Source organism: Amblyomma mixtum, chromosome 7 (assembly GCF_055824585.1).
Source record: "Amblyomma mixtum isolate Tamu chromosome 7, ASM5582458v1, whole genome shotgun sequence".
In the NCBI taxonomy this organism is placed as follows: domain Eukaryota; kingdom Metazoa; phylum Arthropoda; class Arachnida; order Ixodida; family Ixodidae; genus Amblyomma; species Amblyomma mixtum.
The window spans coordinates 86554537-86571494 of record NC_143018.1 but is presented as its reverse complement, the minus strand read 5'-3'; the positions used below and the strand labels follow the sequence as shown (position 1 = coordinate 86571494).

At 47.2% G+C, this 16958-nt stretch overlaps 1 protein-coding gene across 1 annotated transcript in view; it reads right to left on the bottom strand.

Moving 5' to 3' along the window:
* Positions 1-1194: 1194 nt before the first annotated feature.
* Positions 1195-16958, bottom strand: part of LOC149336716 (uncharacterized) — a 39517-nt gene continuing 23753 nt past the window's right edge. Inside the window, exons 4-9 of the mRNA XM_089554221.1 lie at positions 11718-11973; positions 9352-9521; positions 7418-7509; positions 6506-6664; positions 3671-3740; positions 1195-1337 (exon numbers count right to left, since the gene is read on the bottom strand). Coding sequence (XP_089410347.1) covers positions 1195-1337; positions 3671-3740; positions 6506-6664; positions 7418-7509; positions 9352-9521; positions 11718-11973 — 890 coding nt within the window. The remainder of the gene's footprint in view (positions 1338-3670; positions 3741-6505; positions 6665-7417; positions 7510-9351; positions 9522-11717; positions 11974-16958) is intronic.

The window sequence follows — 16958 nt, the reverse complement described above, 5'->3', positions numbered from 1 at the left end:
GGTGTATTTGATGGCTTGAAGAAGTTAACTCGATTTCGGTGACGATAACATGCGCGGTGGCGCCAATTTATAATTACGAAATGCGGGAAATTCAACTCAATAAGTTCTCAGATGAACATTTTTGACGCCGATATTCCGAGCCTCATTGCCAATTACGAAAATTTAACAACAGAGCTCACCTTTGATGTTGACTGCCATCAATTTCGCAATATAAATGTAAGCTTGCCCCTAAAACAAAAATAAAATTGTTTATTCGTTAGTTTAAGCTAATTAATGATCTAATTTTTGCCCATAGGAGGTACCTAATTTGTTCCTTGCTGTACAATCCGCCTCAACAGACAGCTCCGACGTATCTCTCACAGGTTTGAAAATAAAAATCCGTGAAGGTTAAAAAAATCATCCTTCCTTTATACCTTTCTCGTCGTCCCACTTGCTTCTGATATGCCTTCATGGACTGAAGGCCCCAAGTAACACTTGGGCCTTTTTTTCAGCGTTCTGGGGTTAACGTAGTTACTTGGATTTTTAACAAGACACATTCGCGGAAGTTACCAGTAGAGAAAGCACACCGTTCTAATCCAAATTTCCCGAAATGCACCGACTGCAAGTGTCTTCTCACCACGAAACTGGTTCCAGAAATTTTCCGACTTCGGCGATTTATTCTTACTGAGCAAATTACTCAGAAACACTTGACAGTGCTTTAGGATGGCTCGGAAGGTAAAAAATTGGCAGTGGCTTAAGTTCGGCTATGCCAGGATATACGTAAAGAAAGTTAAGGCATGCGACACAGCTGGCGAAGCGAGCGGAGGGGAGCGCAATGACAAGGCAAGCGGTGTGACGTCATACCAAATGGCGGTGGCGGCTCCGCGGCGAAGCGTCCGGTGTGACGTCATGCCAGCTGGCGCGGCGAGCGCGCGGCGTCCGCCAGCTGCAGCGGTTGCTAGGCAACGGCTCAAGGTCGATCTCTGTGCCTCCTCGGACCACTGCCACAGCGAAATCGCAAGTTCGTGACCAATGTAGCTTTCGCTACAAAAAGCATACAGGCCAAATGTTCAAGAAATGACGCTTTATTTGTAAAATGTGTAAATTTTGGAAGATGATCACGGATTGAATATAACGAAGAAAACTGGATTTCCGAGAAAGCGAACGACAGCGGCAAGTGTCTGCAGGCTTCCTTTCTTACGGACTTTTTCATACTTATGGCTTCGGGTACATAGCTGCCTTAGCCATCATCCACTGCAACCACGCCTCTCGTTGTGACGGATTGGAACGAAAGTGCCTCCGGTAGTGATCCTCGTGCACGAGCAAGTCTTCGCAGAGGTCGTTAGTGTCGGGGCAGCCTGGAACGGAAAGACCAGCTGCAGCCGGAGCACAGAGAAATACTGCGGAAAATTCGTAATGGTCAACCTAGCTGCCCCTGAACTCCGCAGAAACTGACTGGATGAACAGAGTAGAATAGTTATGGCGCACGCAGTGAGAAGACAAAACATTATGGGGTCACCTAGGCAACTCCTATAATGCGTAAATGCGAGAACACTGCTTATCGCTGAGTTGTCGGGGGATTGGGGTTGGGGGAGGGTTGAACGTTGTTTTGAGACGGTATTGTACTTCGTCCATAGTGATCTGTCGCCTCTGGCCACGCTTTGCTGTCTCGCCTGACGATGTAGACGCGAGCGATTCAACTTGGACGATGAAGACTCCATAGAGCCGCAACCTCACTCTCCGAAAGCTGATAGCAACTGACGACGACGGAGGAGACTTTTTTTTTTGTTAAGCTAGCCACCTTACCTTTTGTGTAATCTCGAGCCACGCTTACATGAATACCGGCTAGAGTATTCATACTCTAGCCGGAGTACATGAATACCACAGTGGTACATCGTATTTCCTAGGGTATCTCGCGGAGGCGACACGCCATTCTTTGCAGGTACCACAACAAGTCAGGCGGGACAGTGGCACCTCAGCCAGTGCATGCGGCGGAGGGGGCCAGCTGCGCTTATTCTGAGCCTGGTCTGCTTTGTAATTCCCTCATATTAAAAAACTATCACACTGTTCAGTGCATAAACTCAGAGTACAAGTAGTCACTGGGAACTGGGGAAGACTTCGTTCCGAAAGAAGCTTACGCTGCTTGTTAGTGGTTAGGGTAACAGTTAGATAGTCAAAATTATTATGCTACAGAGGATAGAACGAGCCTCGTCCGTGATTCACAGCACTGTGGGACAGCCGGATTCATGGATCTACATCCCTGCAAGAAGTACTGTGGATACACGCCTCTACTCTGCACCCAAACAGCCACGTACTGTGACCATGTACGAGTACAACGTCACCCGTTCAAATCCGGTCGTTACCGACAAAGTATGCTCCTCGCCAAACTTCAGAACGACATTGCTAGCACTCATCGCCTTGTTCAAGCACCTAGCGCGAGGCAGGAGTCAGGCAGTTGGCAAGATACATGGGAAATCAACCTGACCAGTGGCTTCTTGCAGCGTAACCATGAGTCACGAGAGCACAGAACTGATCCCTGGACCACAGTTCAACGAACGTTAAAGTAGGGACGGCGTTGGTTTACCAAAGACATTTTGCATACCCACAACTAACAGGGAAAAAGTTCCGGATGCCTGTCATTTAGGCGAAATTACAAACTGAGAGATAATACACCTAGCGCACGGTGCATGTTTGTAGCGTACCTTAGAGGTCTCGTCGTTAACAACTGAGCGAAGGGAGATGGATAAGAGGCGCAGGAGAAGATGCGAGTAAAGCAAGCGCGCCGCGATGCAGCGCCTGGCGCTTACGCTACGCTGTCAATAGCTCGCGGGTAACTTCGAGTGGGTATGACAAGTAAGAGGTGTAGGAGTCAATCGGGCCGCGGCACTTGTCTCAAAGTCACGGTGCCGCCTCAACGGTTGCTCCGCGAAACACATATAGAGGACGGACGGAGAGGAAGAGAAGCTTGACAGGAGAGAAAAAGCAAGTGCGTCATGTCATTCCATTATCCAAGCGGTATTGGTTCACCGAAAATGTTTTCCGCTCGCTCTTGCGTTCGAAAGGTTAAGGCTTGCGCAATGCCCAAAGCAGGCTGCCGGCATGTTGTAGCGCTGTTCACATTTTTAGCATTTATATCATTTTCTTCTTTCCTCACTGGCTTTTGCGGCGCCATGGTTCTGTTATCGCCAAGACTTCCCAGTCGGCAAGGCGAAAAAAATTACCGAAGACATTTTGGTAATTCTATATTGTGCTTGGCGAAAGCCTTGTGGTCAACCCACTGCATATACCATAGCGCCCCAGTGGAATGGCAACGAGACGTCTGGCGAAGGAGTGGCGGTGCAGCTGCCACCGCCGACGCGTGTGCGCTCGTTTTACCACTACTGTGTGACGTCCCGGTTGCTATGCACAGCTGCGCCCCCACCGGCGCGGTGGTTGCTAAGGAGGAGAGGAGGTTGCGCCACTGCGCGGAGGAGAGACCACACTTGGCACGATTCCAGCGCGCTGACAGACGCGACCGCGAGCATGAGCCTTTAAAGGCTTTCGCCTTAATAAGAAAAGAATTAATCGTAAGGAAATGTTGCCTGCATCATAGCGGCCGCAGTGTAATAAAGATATCTGTATAAGTGGCCGGCTTCCTTCGTAAATAAAAGAAGAACAATAATTGACGAGAAAATGCGGCATAAGTTCTCACCGAGAAGTCGAATGGTACGTTCCAGTTCCTCCCTTAATATGTTCAACACATTGTCGACACCGAGCTTGCCCTGTAAAGTCAGAAATCGATGTCAGCGAAAGCTTGAAGTACGACCACTTTGACAGATATTGTATCGAGGTAGTACATGCAAGTAACGTGTAAATTAAAGTTTTACTGCGAAACATTCTAACTTGTACCGTTACGCCCCTTCAAAAGTTTCATTACCATCAATGAAGCACACATAAAATAGGCGCTTTCAAAACAACTGCATCCATTCCTGTTTAAGTGGTTTGAATGGACGAATGACTTTCAGATGGTGCGTTGCTGGGCAGGTTCCACAAAAACATTCTGAAAAACACAGCCCTGGCAGAGAACGGTCAAGAAGAAGCAGGACACCGAACAGCGCAGTTGTGTGTCCTTCTTGTTCTCATCCACTGTCTGCCCACGCTGGGTTTCTCAGAATCTTTCAGAAACACTGAAAGAAGTACCGTTGCCCGAGTTTTCTTCGGTGCTTGCCGTTCCCGGGCGTCTTTTTGCAGCCAAAGCTGTTTATAGGACATTTCAGCAATGTTCAACCTAGTCCCATTAGGATTATTAGCGTGACATGTGACATGACATGTAGTATAACACGTGACATGGGATGTCATGCATGACGTCACACTTGTTTGGCGAATCGGTGTTTGCAGGAGGTTTACCTCTATCAACTTGTTGGTTTGCTGTCTAGGCCGCGCTAAGTTGGCTAGGTAGAAGACTATTTCCGTACAGCGAGAAAGCAAAGTCGTGTAACACAACGGTTTCGTCGTTGCTTTTCGTGTTAGTAAAAAAAGAAAAACAAATGACTACCAGCAACAGCAGCAACAGCTACAAAGAGCTGTCGCTGATTCTGCCTCTTACCCAGCAAGAGTAGGCACTGTTAAATATTTTTGTAACATTATAAACAGACCTAGTGCAGGCATATGGCATGCGCATAAGGGACGTTCTCACCGCCTCGCGTCTATGCAAGCCCCTTATGCACAACCCATCCGGTTTATTTATTTATTTACGATACCTCTAAGGGGCCTCGTGCGACGGTATAACATGAGGGGGGGGGGGGGTACAAGCATGAATATACGGCACAGGCACTTGAAATAAAATACATGTAATAACGAAATATCAAATAAAGGTAGTAATGTGCACAAATAAAACAATAAACATCGCAGAATAAAATCCTCGGTAAATGCACATAATTCAGCAAAAATACAAAATCTGTTAGTCCATGCTGTGGTTTAACAGATGCTGAAACGATTGTAAGTTAACCTCAGTACCCATTTTTGATGGCAGGTTATTCCGGTAAATTATGGTGCGAGGAGTGAATCATTTTGCGTAAAGCGATGAACGGCATGTTAAGCGTTTTATTTTGTTATTGTGGTCACGGCATCGTGGTATGAACCAACTTCGCCAACCAGACATCCTGCTGAATTATGAATATAGAGGGGACATGGTCCTCTACATTCCACCAAGCCTGCACCACTCGCAACTTTTAGCTCTAGAACGCTTCAGAACACAAAGGCCAGTGCATACCTGGCTGTATAGAGCACCAGGGCGCTCCGTATGCACACCACGCTTGTACATTATTTGTCTAGGATACAAAAACCACAAATCCGACCTCACAGTGAAGTGTTAGTGGCTCTTGCCATAAACATCTGACAGCGCAGAAAGTTGTTAGAACTGCATGCAAGAAGATGGAGACATCCGTTACCAGAATGAGAACACCAGTTTGCACCGTAATATATGTAGCTCTAAGAAGAGCTCCGAAGGCAGGCAAGACCGCCCGCAACCAATAGCATATTTGCAGCAGATGAACTCTTCAACGCCCTAAATAAAGTTGGATGCAGAATGGTATTATCCTGTTCACGATGCCCTTTTCACTAATAGTGGGATTTTGTAAGGTTGGTTTTGATGGGCGTATTCCCCTGAGGGTTCGGACTGGTTTGAAGCTTACCGTTATATGTTGGGTGTTCTTCTCCCCCAAGAAGTGTAAAATAATTATCATCAAGCATCGCAAACTTGTTGCCTACCAAATATTTGTTATAGGCAAAGAGCGCTCGGAATTTCAGTGGAATTTCAGAGGAAACACTGGCAGCGTTTGTAAACACTTCAAATGAGCGGTTAAACAAAGTGAAAATCGACTGCTCTAAAATTCAGCATTCGTAATTTTATATTGCAAAAAGAAGATAGGCATTAGCTTAGAGGCACTGCCATAGCTCAGAGCGAGACCTTGCTCAGCACGATCGATGACGTAGTGTGCTACACCACTGCTTCCGTTGACCTAAGCGTCGCCAAATACCACAATGTCACATTACGTACGAGTACACATCTGCTTTATTCTAAGCTTTCAAAACCGTAAACCTTCTTATGTGCGTGCTAACAAACCCTGCCTGTACCTATTTCCTGCAGCTAATACAGTTATGTTTTTGTTCGCGTTTTATTTAATGCAGAGGGTAATGGGATCACTTGTATACTGTGATACGCACGTATTGCAGATCCGTGTCACACATCGCGCTCTCCTTACCGCGCACTCCGCGACCCTGCAAAAAATTGGATGCCGAATATCGTGAAATCTGGGCCCATTTTAAATTTAATGGCAAGTGCTGCAAAGAAAAAATCCTGATATCTGCTTTTGTGCAGCAGCTAGGATGCTCTGTATGCTTGACGTAATCTGGATGTCTAAAAGCCTTTACCGGGGCAACACTTTGGAACTGAAGTAACGAACATCGCCATGAAGTACCCGTCTGTAAATTGCGCTCAATGTTAGCAATTTAGGCGCTGAAAAACAAGGAAATATGAAGTGCGCACGTCAAAGGCGAGTCCCCAGAGCACCGGCCTTCCTACGAACACGGCCCTTGCGCCGAGCGCGAGCGCCTTGACCACGTCGGCCCCGGAGCGCACTCCGCCGTCCAGGTACACCTCCATGCGGTCGCCCACGGCCGCCACCACCTCGGGCAATGCGTTGATCTGCGAAGTAGAGAGCACAAACATAATATACCCTATGTCCCAGTAGCGTTCATATATGCTGGCGGCCTAAGACTGGAGCGTGGGACAGTGCGCAGCGGATCATCAAGAAATTCTTGATGTGGGCCACCAAGTACGACCACGGCGATCTACCAGGAATAGGGAAGAGGATGTGGGAAGAGGTCGTGGGTTGTGAGGATGTGCTGACTGAGTTTACCGTGAGCAGTAGAAATAAGCATGCGCGTGATCGGTGCAAACACAGCCTATCCTGACCACACACATGCATACGGCTCTCCATATGCTGAAGAGTACCGAGACCCGACGATAGGTACTTATAGGGCCACAGTCATGAACAGAATGTATGGCCAGTCAGCAGCAAAAGTTTACGGGAAGCGTCTTCTCGGATACGCAGTTCCACGATAAATGCAACAGTGGTAGCACGTCCCAAAAGCAGGGGTGCTCTTCTGTAGGTGATTGCGGGCATATCAGGCGATTGGCTTGCTTCACTGAGTCGAAAATAATTTTTTGAAGACGTTCATATTCCGCAGAAAAAAGGAGAGAAAGGCAGTCATAATAAAATCATGCGGGGCAGCAAATGGAACAGATGTAAAATCACAGTGTATGTCACCATGAGTAAGGTTTATGTATATGTTGGACTTATCGAGTAGAACCCGAAACCCGAAACCATGGCTGTAATAGCAATTTACGTATTTTGATGATTGGTCTGTCCAGTATTTATTTTAATGATGCACTCACCGTGGCCGGAGTTCCGTCCAGCTGACGTCCTCCGTGGTTGGACACCATGACCGCTGCGGCGCCGTTCTGGTAGGCTGTCAAAGCCGCCTCGGCTGCGATCCAAACATGCGCCCTTACTGAGCATGCGCGGCCACACCAAAAGAGTCATTACTTCGTGACTACGTGAGGATTTGGATCATGCAACGGCTGTGTCCAAATTTTTACAAAGGACGACTGCAAATGAAAGGGCGTCGTTGTATATCACATGACGTCGTACATCTCGTGATCACTGGAAATTTTGTCGGAATAACAGTTGCATAAAAACACTTCTGAAAACAATAACAACCAATGCAAGCTTTCTGAGAGCAGCAGTTAATTTATGTGCACAACTAATATCGTTAACTTTTCGTAGCCTTTGTTCATCAAATATGGACAGTCACCGGGCCGCAAACTGTCCAGCCAAGATGTGGCTTTGATTGAGATGACGGTATCTATGTGGTGTTCATTTCAAGTATAACCGAGTGAAATTGATTTATCTAGGAATAAAATCTTGACATTTTAAAGCGATAACGTTAAGGAGTTCGTGTTGCAGAAAATTCTGCGTCGTTGAACATGACCGAAAAGTCCATAAAATATTTATCTCTAGAGAAGCAAGCTAGGAGGCAGGTGGGCCACCTTGGTCACGTGACCTCGTGACGTCACCACAACCTGCCCACCGGATAGTGGGCAAACTTGCCCACCGTGGCAGGTGGCAGTTAAAGTAATGACTGGTCGCTCGGGGAAAGCAACCTGCGTCGCACAATCCGCACCGGTCATAGAGTATCTTACTATTACCTAGAGGGAAAGCTGGCAGCCCGTCTATGGGAGTTTGCATGGCGACCCCTCGATACCACTTCAGCCACCATGGGCGCTCAAAGCATCATGGGGCGGTGAGCTACCGACTGCAGAACTTCAACTTTTGGCCAAAAAATAATAGAAAAATTAAGCTGTTTGATAACTACAAACGTCCTAACATTCAATATCTTGTCTAACGATTGCAACAAACGAGCAGAAAAGCATTTAAGAGCAAAGTTTGCCCAAAATAAGAGACGACTCGCTCTCCTATTGGCCAAGTATTGAACATTATAAAAACTAATATTTTGTGCTCAACAGGCGCACTTTTAAAAGGAAATATGTTTTCAAAAAAATTTAGTGGCTTAAATACTTCAAAAGGTTTTTTAATGGCATTTTAGAAAAGTGAAACCGTTTATTGGCGTTGTGTGTCGTTGCGGTTTCACTACTATGGCTTTTGCACACTGCGTTCGCGCGAAAGTCGTCTGCGCACACACGAACTACGTTTTCGGAATGAAACGCCTTAGTACTGCCACTCTGTGTTCCCGAAAAACTACGACTGTGCCGCAACAAGTAGCTCACCGCCCCATGATGCTTTGAGCGTCCATGGTGGCTGAAGTGCAGCGCCGCCAGCTTTCCCTCTAGGTAGTAGTAAGAAACTCTATGGCACCGGTGGCAGCACCTGCCACCTGCCGGGGCAGTGGCGCATCACTTATCCACTGCACCACTGCGCCAGGAGTGGTTTTAGGAATTCTGCATATATGGGAATTAACTCAGTAACGTTCCCGCGTGTTGGCCTTAAGACGGGTCTTAGTGCCCCCTCCAATTTGTCTTCGTGCCAGCGTCCCCCCTCATTTGCTTAGATTTGGAACAGTCTCAAGGCTGCACGGGAACAGAGCACATGGTGGCATCGTGTTACAACTACGCGGAGGCCATCTGGCTTGTGGCGTGTACGTACTTCGAGGGTGCGGTGGTGTTCTCTCAAACGTGAAAGCAAGCCGCGCAGTCTTATCTGTGGGTACCTGGGAGGCTTCGTGTTCGTAGTTGTGACAGGAAGCACTGCGGCAGCAAGGCCGCAAAAGAAATAAAAGCACGTTAGAGTGCGTTTCAAATGCACTACTCACCGGTGAGAACACCCTTGACAACCACGGGAAGATCCGAGAGGCCGCACAGCCACCGCAGATCCTCGCCAGTGGCTGAACCAGCGCTGTCAATCCTTATAGGATACTCGCCGTGGTAGTCATCGCTGCTGCTCGTGGTGTTCTTGAAAGATGCTTGCACGTTGGCGAAGCTCCTAACATGGCGAAGAAGGCGAAATTAGAAGATACGCCTGTAACGCCGCGGCCACATCGAAGTTTAATCCCTGCGGTTTTCGAGGTACTACTGAATTCGCTATATTTTTCAGACCGGATTGAGGCTTGCAATAGTAAAAAAAATGTGCGCATGTAGTCAGTGGCAAAATGTCTGACTAACAACAAAAAGAAAGTTGCACAAAATATTTTTCTGCAACCTGTTTTGCCTTACGACCTGCTGTATACACACGTACTGACAAGCCAAGTGAGTAATAGTGTCTACTGTGCTGCACGCAGAAAAACATTAATCTCCAGCGTGAAGAATCAGGGCTATATTTAACTGCAGTAATTATCTCAGAGACATGCATGTCTTGTTTTCGTTGTCACGCCTGTGTCCCTAGAGTCGTTAGGCCCGACAGTATGTGACGTCCATCTAAGGTGGGCCTCGAAAAACATGCGATGGTAGGAATTCACGCGCATACCTCCAAACTGCCATTCAGTGATTGCTTGTTCGATCTGAGCAGGGGAACAATTTTGATAGGCATCCATATGGACGCAACCTATAGCGGATATCATAGCCATCAATTCTGGACAAAAGCATTTTAGAGCGGGAAACCGTTTATGAACGCCGTTTTTTCATATAATTTACGATTTCAGTATAACGATAAACATATCCGCAGATCACCTGGCGGCAGTCTTCTAGTTTTTCTCCTATTAACGTTTTTACTACCGTTAAAAGCGTCACCCACTGGTTTTCTATGGCAGTCTTAACTTGTCGATGCGATCTATGGAAACACTTTAAAAGAAAGATTTTGCTACAAATAAGAAGAATGGACCATTGCCTTCAACATTTCCTTATTTCCTTAGCGGTGTCTGAAAATTTTCCAATTTTCTAGATCTTTGTCTGAGTAAGGAAAAAGTGTACCTGAGACGAAGGTCGATCAAGAGCTCCTTCCTAGCAGTTTCCCAACATGCTACATGAGGTAATGACATGAGTGGCGTAAGGTAGGGTGAATAAATGTACTTGCTGCAAAAACACGCGGACATATCAGTTGCACTTACGACATGAACTCTTACATGTTCCTCGTTTCTCCTCGTCTATTCTGCACAGATACGTATGTTCAACAGTTAATCACACAGCGAGACCGAAGTGTTAATTGAACATGCGACAGCGTCAAGTGGGATCGCTTACCATCTAAATGCGAAAGCGAAGGTAATCGATTCCGGGTTTAGGGCAAACCGCCCGGTTAATTAAAGAGTCAGCGTGGAGTTTTTTGGAATTGAGCTGGTAAATGCAAAATTTCAGAAAGACGTCCAGATTTCCTTGTCAGCGCATATCGACGCAATTAAAGATGTATATTTCAAACATTTGTTTGTATGCAAATAGGCATACCCCTTCGGGAATTCATGGAAGCTCTGTATACTAACAAAAACCAACTTCTTACCTTCGAGGAAATAGCACGAGGGGTTGTTCTGAATGAGTGCTTCTTGGGTTCTTTTGCTTTTTGTGCGATATGAAATGAAGAATGAAATGACAGTGCCTCCTCGGCACGCGCAGAAGGGATTATTTCCTTCGATCTTTGTTTTAACGGACGCCTATGTATTTTACTTTTATGTGAATAAAAAATCAATTGATATTCAGCGGATTTGTTGTGTTAGGTCTTGAGACTTATGAATTAGAAAATGCGTCGACATTCAAAAATTCTTCAGACTGCACTTTAAGAGGATAATTTATCCTTGCGATTGTGAAGCAGTGGTGGATTTATGGGTAACCTTTTTTTTAGGGGGGGGGGGGGGAAGGAGGCTAGAGTCGAAATGAGGGAGGGCAGTAGTTTTCAATTTATTTCTTGATGTTTTTGACGAAAAAAGAAAGTTGTGGTTTTTCCGTTAAGGATTTGTTGATCAATATGTTCCGGGACAATCACCGCATTCGCAATCCCTTCCTCTAAAACCAGCGCCCGCTTTGAAAACGCATTTCTGCGTGCTAAACCCAGGCTCCTAACAAGCACATTGTCAGATTTCATTCGTCGCAATGTTAATCCACAAAGCTGTCCGCAACGCACAGAGATAGAAAACGGTGCTTCTTGCTCACGGTGACAAAGGGTATCCGCTGTGCACCCTGACCAATCCCCCCCCCCCCCCGGTATGTGCCATTAAGCCTAAGTACATAATCATCATCATCATCAAAGAGAGCCAACCTGAGGCCGTCTGGAAGATGGGCCAAATATTTCAGGCGGGCGACACTGTCCCCTGGAACCGGCGAGTCCACGGTGAGTACGACGGCGGCGAAGCCCTGAGCAGCCGCTCTTTGCACCAAGGACTCGGTGAGGAACCGGTCGCGGAAGATGTACACCTGCTGCCAAAGGACGCAGTCGGGAGCGCTTGCCCTCACGTCTTCTAGGCTCACAGTGCTCAGGCAGCTCAGGATCATCACCGTACCGGCTTCCTGTGCAGCTGTGGTTAAGAGAAGCCCAAATGCTGTTTGGCCATTTGATACGACTTAGAAAAGGTAAAGAAACTGTGCAGACAATTCTGCGATGCGAGGAATCAATAACGTTCCTATTAATATGACTTTAACACTGTTACGGCTTACAGTTAAGGTGAACGGTGTTTCAGCCAACTATAGCAAGACATAAATGTATACCCTAGAATCAAGCTTAGCGAGACTGGGGGCCATTATCTCAGTGCTAAAGCTGGAAATCGAACCAGTGTTGAGCTCGATGCTGGGAAGCTGTACGAGGAATTTTGGGCCGAAACATCAACATTGTTGAAACTTTCTGAATTAGGGATTTAGCTTTTAAAGACAAAAAAGGACGGCACATTTTCAGACGTAAAAAATAAAACAAGAAAAAATATAAGGATATTGCTCGCAGCTATTTCATCTGGGGCATGCTGGTCCAAAGAGGTCGAAGTCTTCAATATCTACTTCTTTCCCTTTGATCAGAACTGTGAATATTGTCCTCTTGGCAACAAATATAACTGTTAGGTTTTGGTTCTATTTTTCACGACGGCGATATGCGGCTGCCAGGTTCATTTTTAGCCAAGACAAAAGCAAGTGGTAGCTTCTTTCGCGATTTCATCAAAATACGCTGCGGGTGCTAGCCTCTAGAAACTTTAGGGGTACCAGAGGCCTTTCTAAGCCATGATGTGTGATAAAAACATTAAGCAACTTGAACCGTAGTGCTGTAAATTTCAGCCTCTATAGCGACGGGTTCAATAACAACCTAAAGCATTGGCCGTTGCGACAAACACATAAGAGCAATTTATTTTCTTTTGGCAAAAACTTGATGTAAGCTAGTTGTTTTGATTTGTGTGACGTCATGTCTGCGTCGAAAATGAAGACAGGCACAACTAGGAGTACTGTAAACAAAAGACAAACACGGGCGGTGAGCTACGCACTAATTTTCAAGTATCGCTTTATGTATCTTTCGCCAAACTTACGTGATGCTACATGCCTATGCATGCCCATTAACAAAGATAACTTGTTTATCAAGCACAAGAATTGAGGCGCTCTAACACATTGTCTAACCACCTTCATTATAATTAATGTTTCTAGAATTTCTCGCCCAGACCTACCTCTTCATATCTCAAAAATGTAGTGGCGTTCATTAGAGATACCCAGTTTCGGGTTTTTGAAAAAAAAAAAAGGCCCGGCCTGGTGGCCTTCGGCTTTGTTTCTGACCACTAAGTTGAGTTCTGATCGGATGCTCGGCCAGCACCCAGGGATTACTCGGCCATACTACAAAACTACACAGGCAGAAGATTGCGGTATCTCCCACCGCACAAATCTCTCAGCAGAGAGGAAGCTGTCACTTGGAGACAATTACAAACAGGCTCTTTCCAAAACCTACATATACTAAACAAAATGCACCCTACCATATACGCGGACAAATGTCCCTGGTGCGACGGAAAACCTACTCTCTATCACATCACATGGGCCTGCCAAAAGATAGACGTGGTCCCCAAAATACAAAACCCGAGTGCGGAGCAGTGGGAGACTCTGCTGTCCAGCGACCGCTGCGAAGACCAACAAGGTCTGGTACAGCGAGCTCAACGGGCGGCAGTGGCCAGCGGAGCCCTGGACTGAGGGCAACCGACCACTGATTAGAGGCGGACGACTTCGACAGAGAAGACTCCTGGGGGTAAAATCAAGGAGAAAACGTCTCTGAAGATGCTCCCAAACCGCAGGAAAAAGGACTAGAGTAAAATAAAGTTTTTCCTTCCTTCCTTCCTTGAGTTCTGATTCTATTTTAATGAAATATGTCCAGCTTCGGTTGATATAATCCTCAATGAATCTTAGTGGGATTTTATACACCGCACCTTTCTTATAGCCAGTGTACTGGGTAAAGTGCTAATTTCAACACTTTGGCTCCTTTTAACAGCATAAGTAGTACGAATGCCATTACGAGAAAAGGCCGGCGTATGCCTCTTTGTGGCCGCAGGGTGAAGCCTCCGGCGCCTGCAGCAGGGCCTAGTAGCTTTCAGTTAATGCAATAAGGCAAAAGGGAAAAACACCAAATATAAAAGCAGCAAGTGGAAAAATACCACCCTAAAAGCAACTTCTGCTTACGCAGCTGATCTTACCAGACCATCTGAGCTTCTGCCCATTTTTCATACTCATCAATATTTTACTTTTTTTTCCGGGGGGTGCGGGGGGGGGATGATTTTTTTTTTTATCTTCATGGGACGTTCTGTGTTTACTAAATAGGTAACGTCGGCGCTCCTTTTGTTGTCTCCTGCTTCTTAGTAACGTCTTTTTGGCTCTTTCTGAAAGTTTGTTCACACTGTCTAATAGTATGCATGGGTGGGTATGCGCCTTTTTTCAGGAGGGCATACTGAGCATTAAAGCTTGCTTTTGTGTCCTTCTTATGTGTCTTGTGTGTCTTTCTTGCCTTTCCTGCCTGTCCCTGATATTAACTACATTGTAACTCCAGTCCTTGGTGTGTCCCTCCTGCTAAGCATTGCATACACCTTCGCGGCAATGTCTGTACAAACCGAGCGTAGCTTGCGGTCCTCAACGTTTCCTCGTTCAGACGCCCCCACACCTGTCTAGAACGCTCTAGCGGCGCGTTCTGTTGACCATTGCTGACAGTCGCCGTTCCGTGGCGGGCCCGATATAGCTTTCAAAGAGATGAGGAGTTGGTTGGTTGGTTTATAGGGTTTAACGTCCCATAGCGACTAATGCTATGAGAGACGCCGTAGTGGAGGGCTCCGGAATTTTCGACCACCTGGGGTTCTTCACCGTGCACTGACATCGCACAGTAGACGGGCCTCGAATTTCTCCTCCAAAGAAATTTAGCCGCCGCGGCCGGGATCGAACCCGCGTCTTTCGGGCCAGCAGCCGAGCACCATAGCCACTGAGCCACCGCGGTGGCTAAATACGATACATGGCAATGTGCATGTGCCATGCGCTCTTGTTTCGTGCTCTCTACGACTCGCAAATGACGTCAGTATATATACTTCCTGATGCGTCATTCCAGTGTTGTAGACAAGTGTGTGGACCCCGGTCCCGCAAGGCATTTCGCTCTCTACGCCGTGCCCTACCGCCGAATACGTCATATCGGCTGTGGCCGGCTGCTTATCGTCCTTTACCCAGTGCGTCGTGCCTGCCGTCACGTCAGCTGGCGAGTACACTAAAATGATCATTTATGACTTGTAACCAGCGCGATCGCACAAAAATGGGGATGCCGCTCTACCGAGCCGGAGTACCCGGGTTCGCAGGATATCGTTAGCAGGATCGTTAGCAGGATATGCTACGCAACCCCATTCCTGAAAATAAACAAAACCGAAGAAAAGGCATTAGACACAATCATCAGAAAATGTGTCAAACGAGCGCTAGAGCTGCCCATTTCCACGTCCAATGATATACTGGAGAAAATGGGCCTGCATAACAATTGGAGAGAACTGACTGAAGCGGTTAGAACATCGCAAATCGAAAGGCTAACATCCACACCCGCAGGAAGGAAATACCTAGAGCTAGCGAAATGGGCAACCGTAGATAGCACAGTGAACACCAGAACAGATCTGAGAAGAGAAATAAGAGAGCATCTTATTATCGCTCCCATACCTAGAAACATGCATCCCATCCACGACAAAGGCAGAAGGAAAAGCAGGGTCGCACAGCTGGCTGCTAAGCTAGGCAAGATGCCACAGGGAACCGTGGCCTACACTGATGCCGCGGTAGGCACGCTAGGAGACACCGTCTCCGTAGCCGTCGGGGACTCAGGCAGAACGTTACGCGTTGTAAGACACCTTGACTTAAAACCCCTTGTGGCGGAGGAGGTTGCAATAGCGATCGCTCTAACTCAGCCAGGTACCAAGTACGTAGTAAGCGACTGCAAAGCCGCAATTAGAAATTACAGCAAGGGACGCATCCACGAAATGGCGGCTAAATATCTAAAAGACTTTATCCCAGCCCACAATATTCTAATTATCTGGACCCCAGCCCGCTCGGGTCTGGTTGGAAACGAGGCCGCCCACAGGCTCGCCCGCTCCTCTTTACCTCGGGGAGCCGTGGACACCTCATACGAATTCAGCACTAAAGAGGAAACCAGTACCTTTAATAGCATCACAGATATTCAGAAAAAAAAAACAAAAGGATCTATCCTCCTCCCGATAGATCGGTTAGCTCGGCTGAGGCCTATGAGTGGAGAAGACTCCAAGCTAGAAACTTCGCATCCCCGCTCTGGAGGAGCTGGACAGGAGGTAACACGAGGGAGGATGCGGAGGTGTGCGAGTTCTGCGGGCATACCGCTACACTCGAACACATACTATGGAGATGCCCCAGTGCCCCAGGATATGGCAGAATAAATAATTCAGAGGAATGGGAGACCATACTCAGAAGTGCCGACCTTAGCATACAACGATACGCTACCCGCCTGGCAGCAGAAGCTGCGCGACTATACCGTTGCTAGTCTTCCAGCTGCGACGCTGCCCCTCCCCGGACGCCTGCGAGCGGACCCAGAGGGGCACGGGTCTTCTTCTGGCGGAAATAAAGTTTCCTCACTCACTCACTCACTCACTCACTCACTCACTCACTCACTCACTCACTCACTCACTCACTCACTCACTCACTCACTCACTCACTCACTCACTCACTCACTCACTCACTCACTCACTCACTCACTCACTCACTCACTCACTCACTCACTCACTCACTCACTCACTCACTCACTCACTCACTCACTCACTCAACCGGGTTCGAACCCAACCACGCCTGCCGCGTTTCAATGGAGGCGAAAAGCACAAGGCGCCCGTGTGCTGTGCGATGTCAGTGCAGATTAAAGATCCCCAGGTGGTCTAAATTATTCCGGAGACCTCCACCATGACACCTCTTCTTCTCTTCCTTCCTTCACTCTCAACTTGGTCACTTCCCTTACGATGCGGTTCGGGTGTCCACCGAGATATGTGAGACAGATACCGCGCCATTTCCTTTCCTC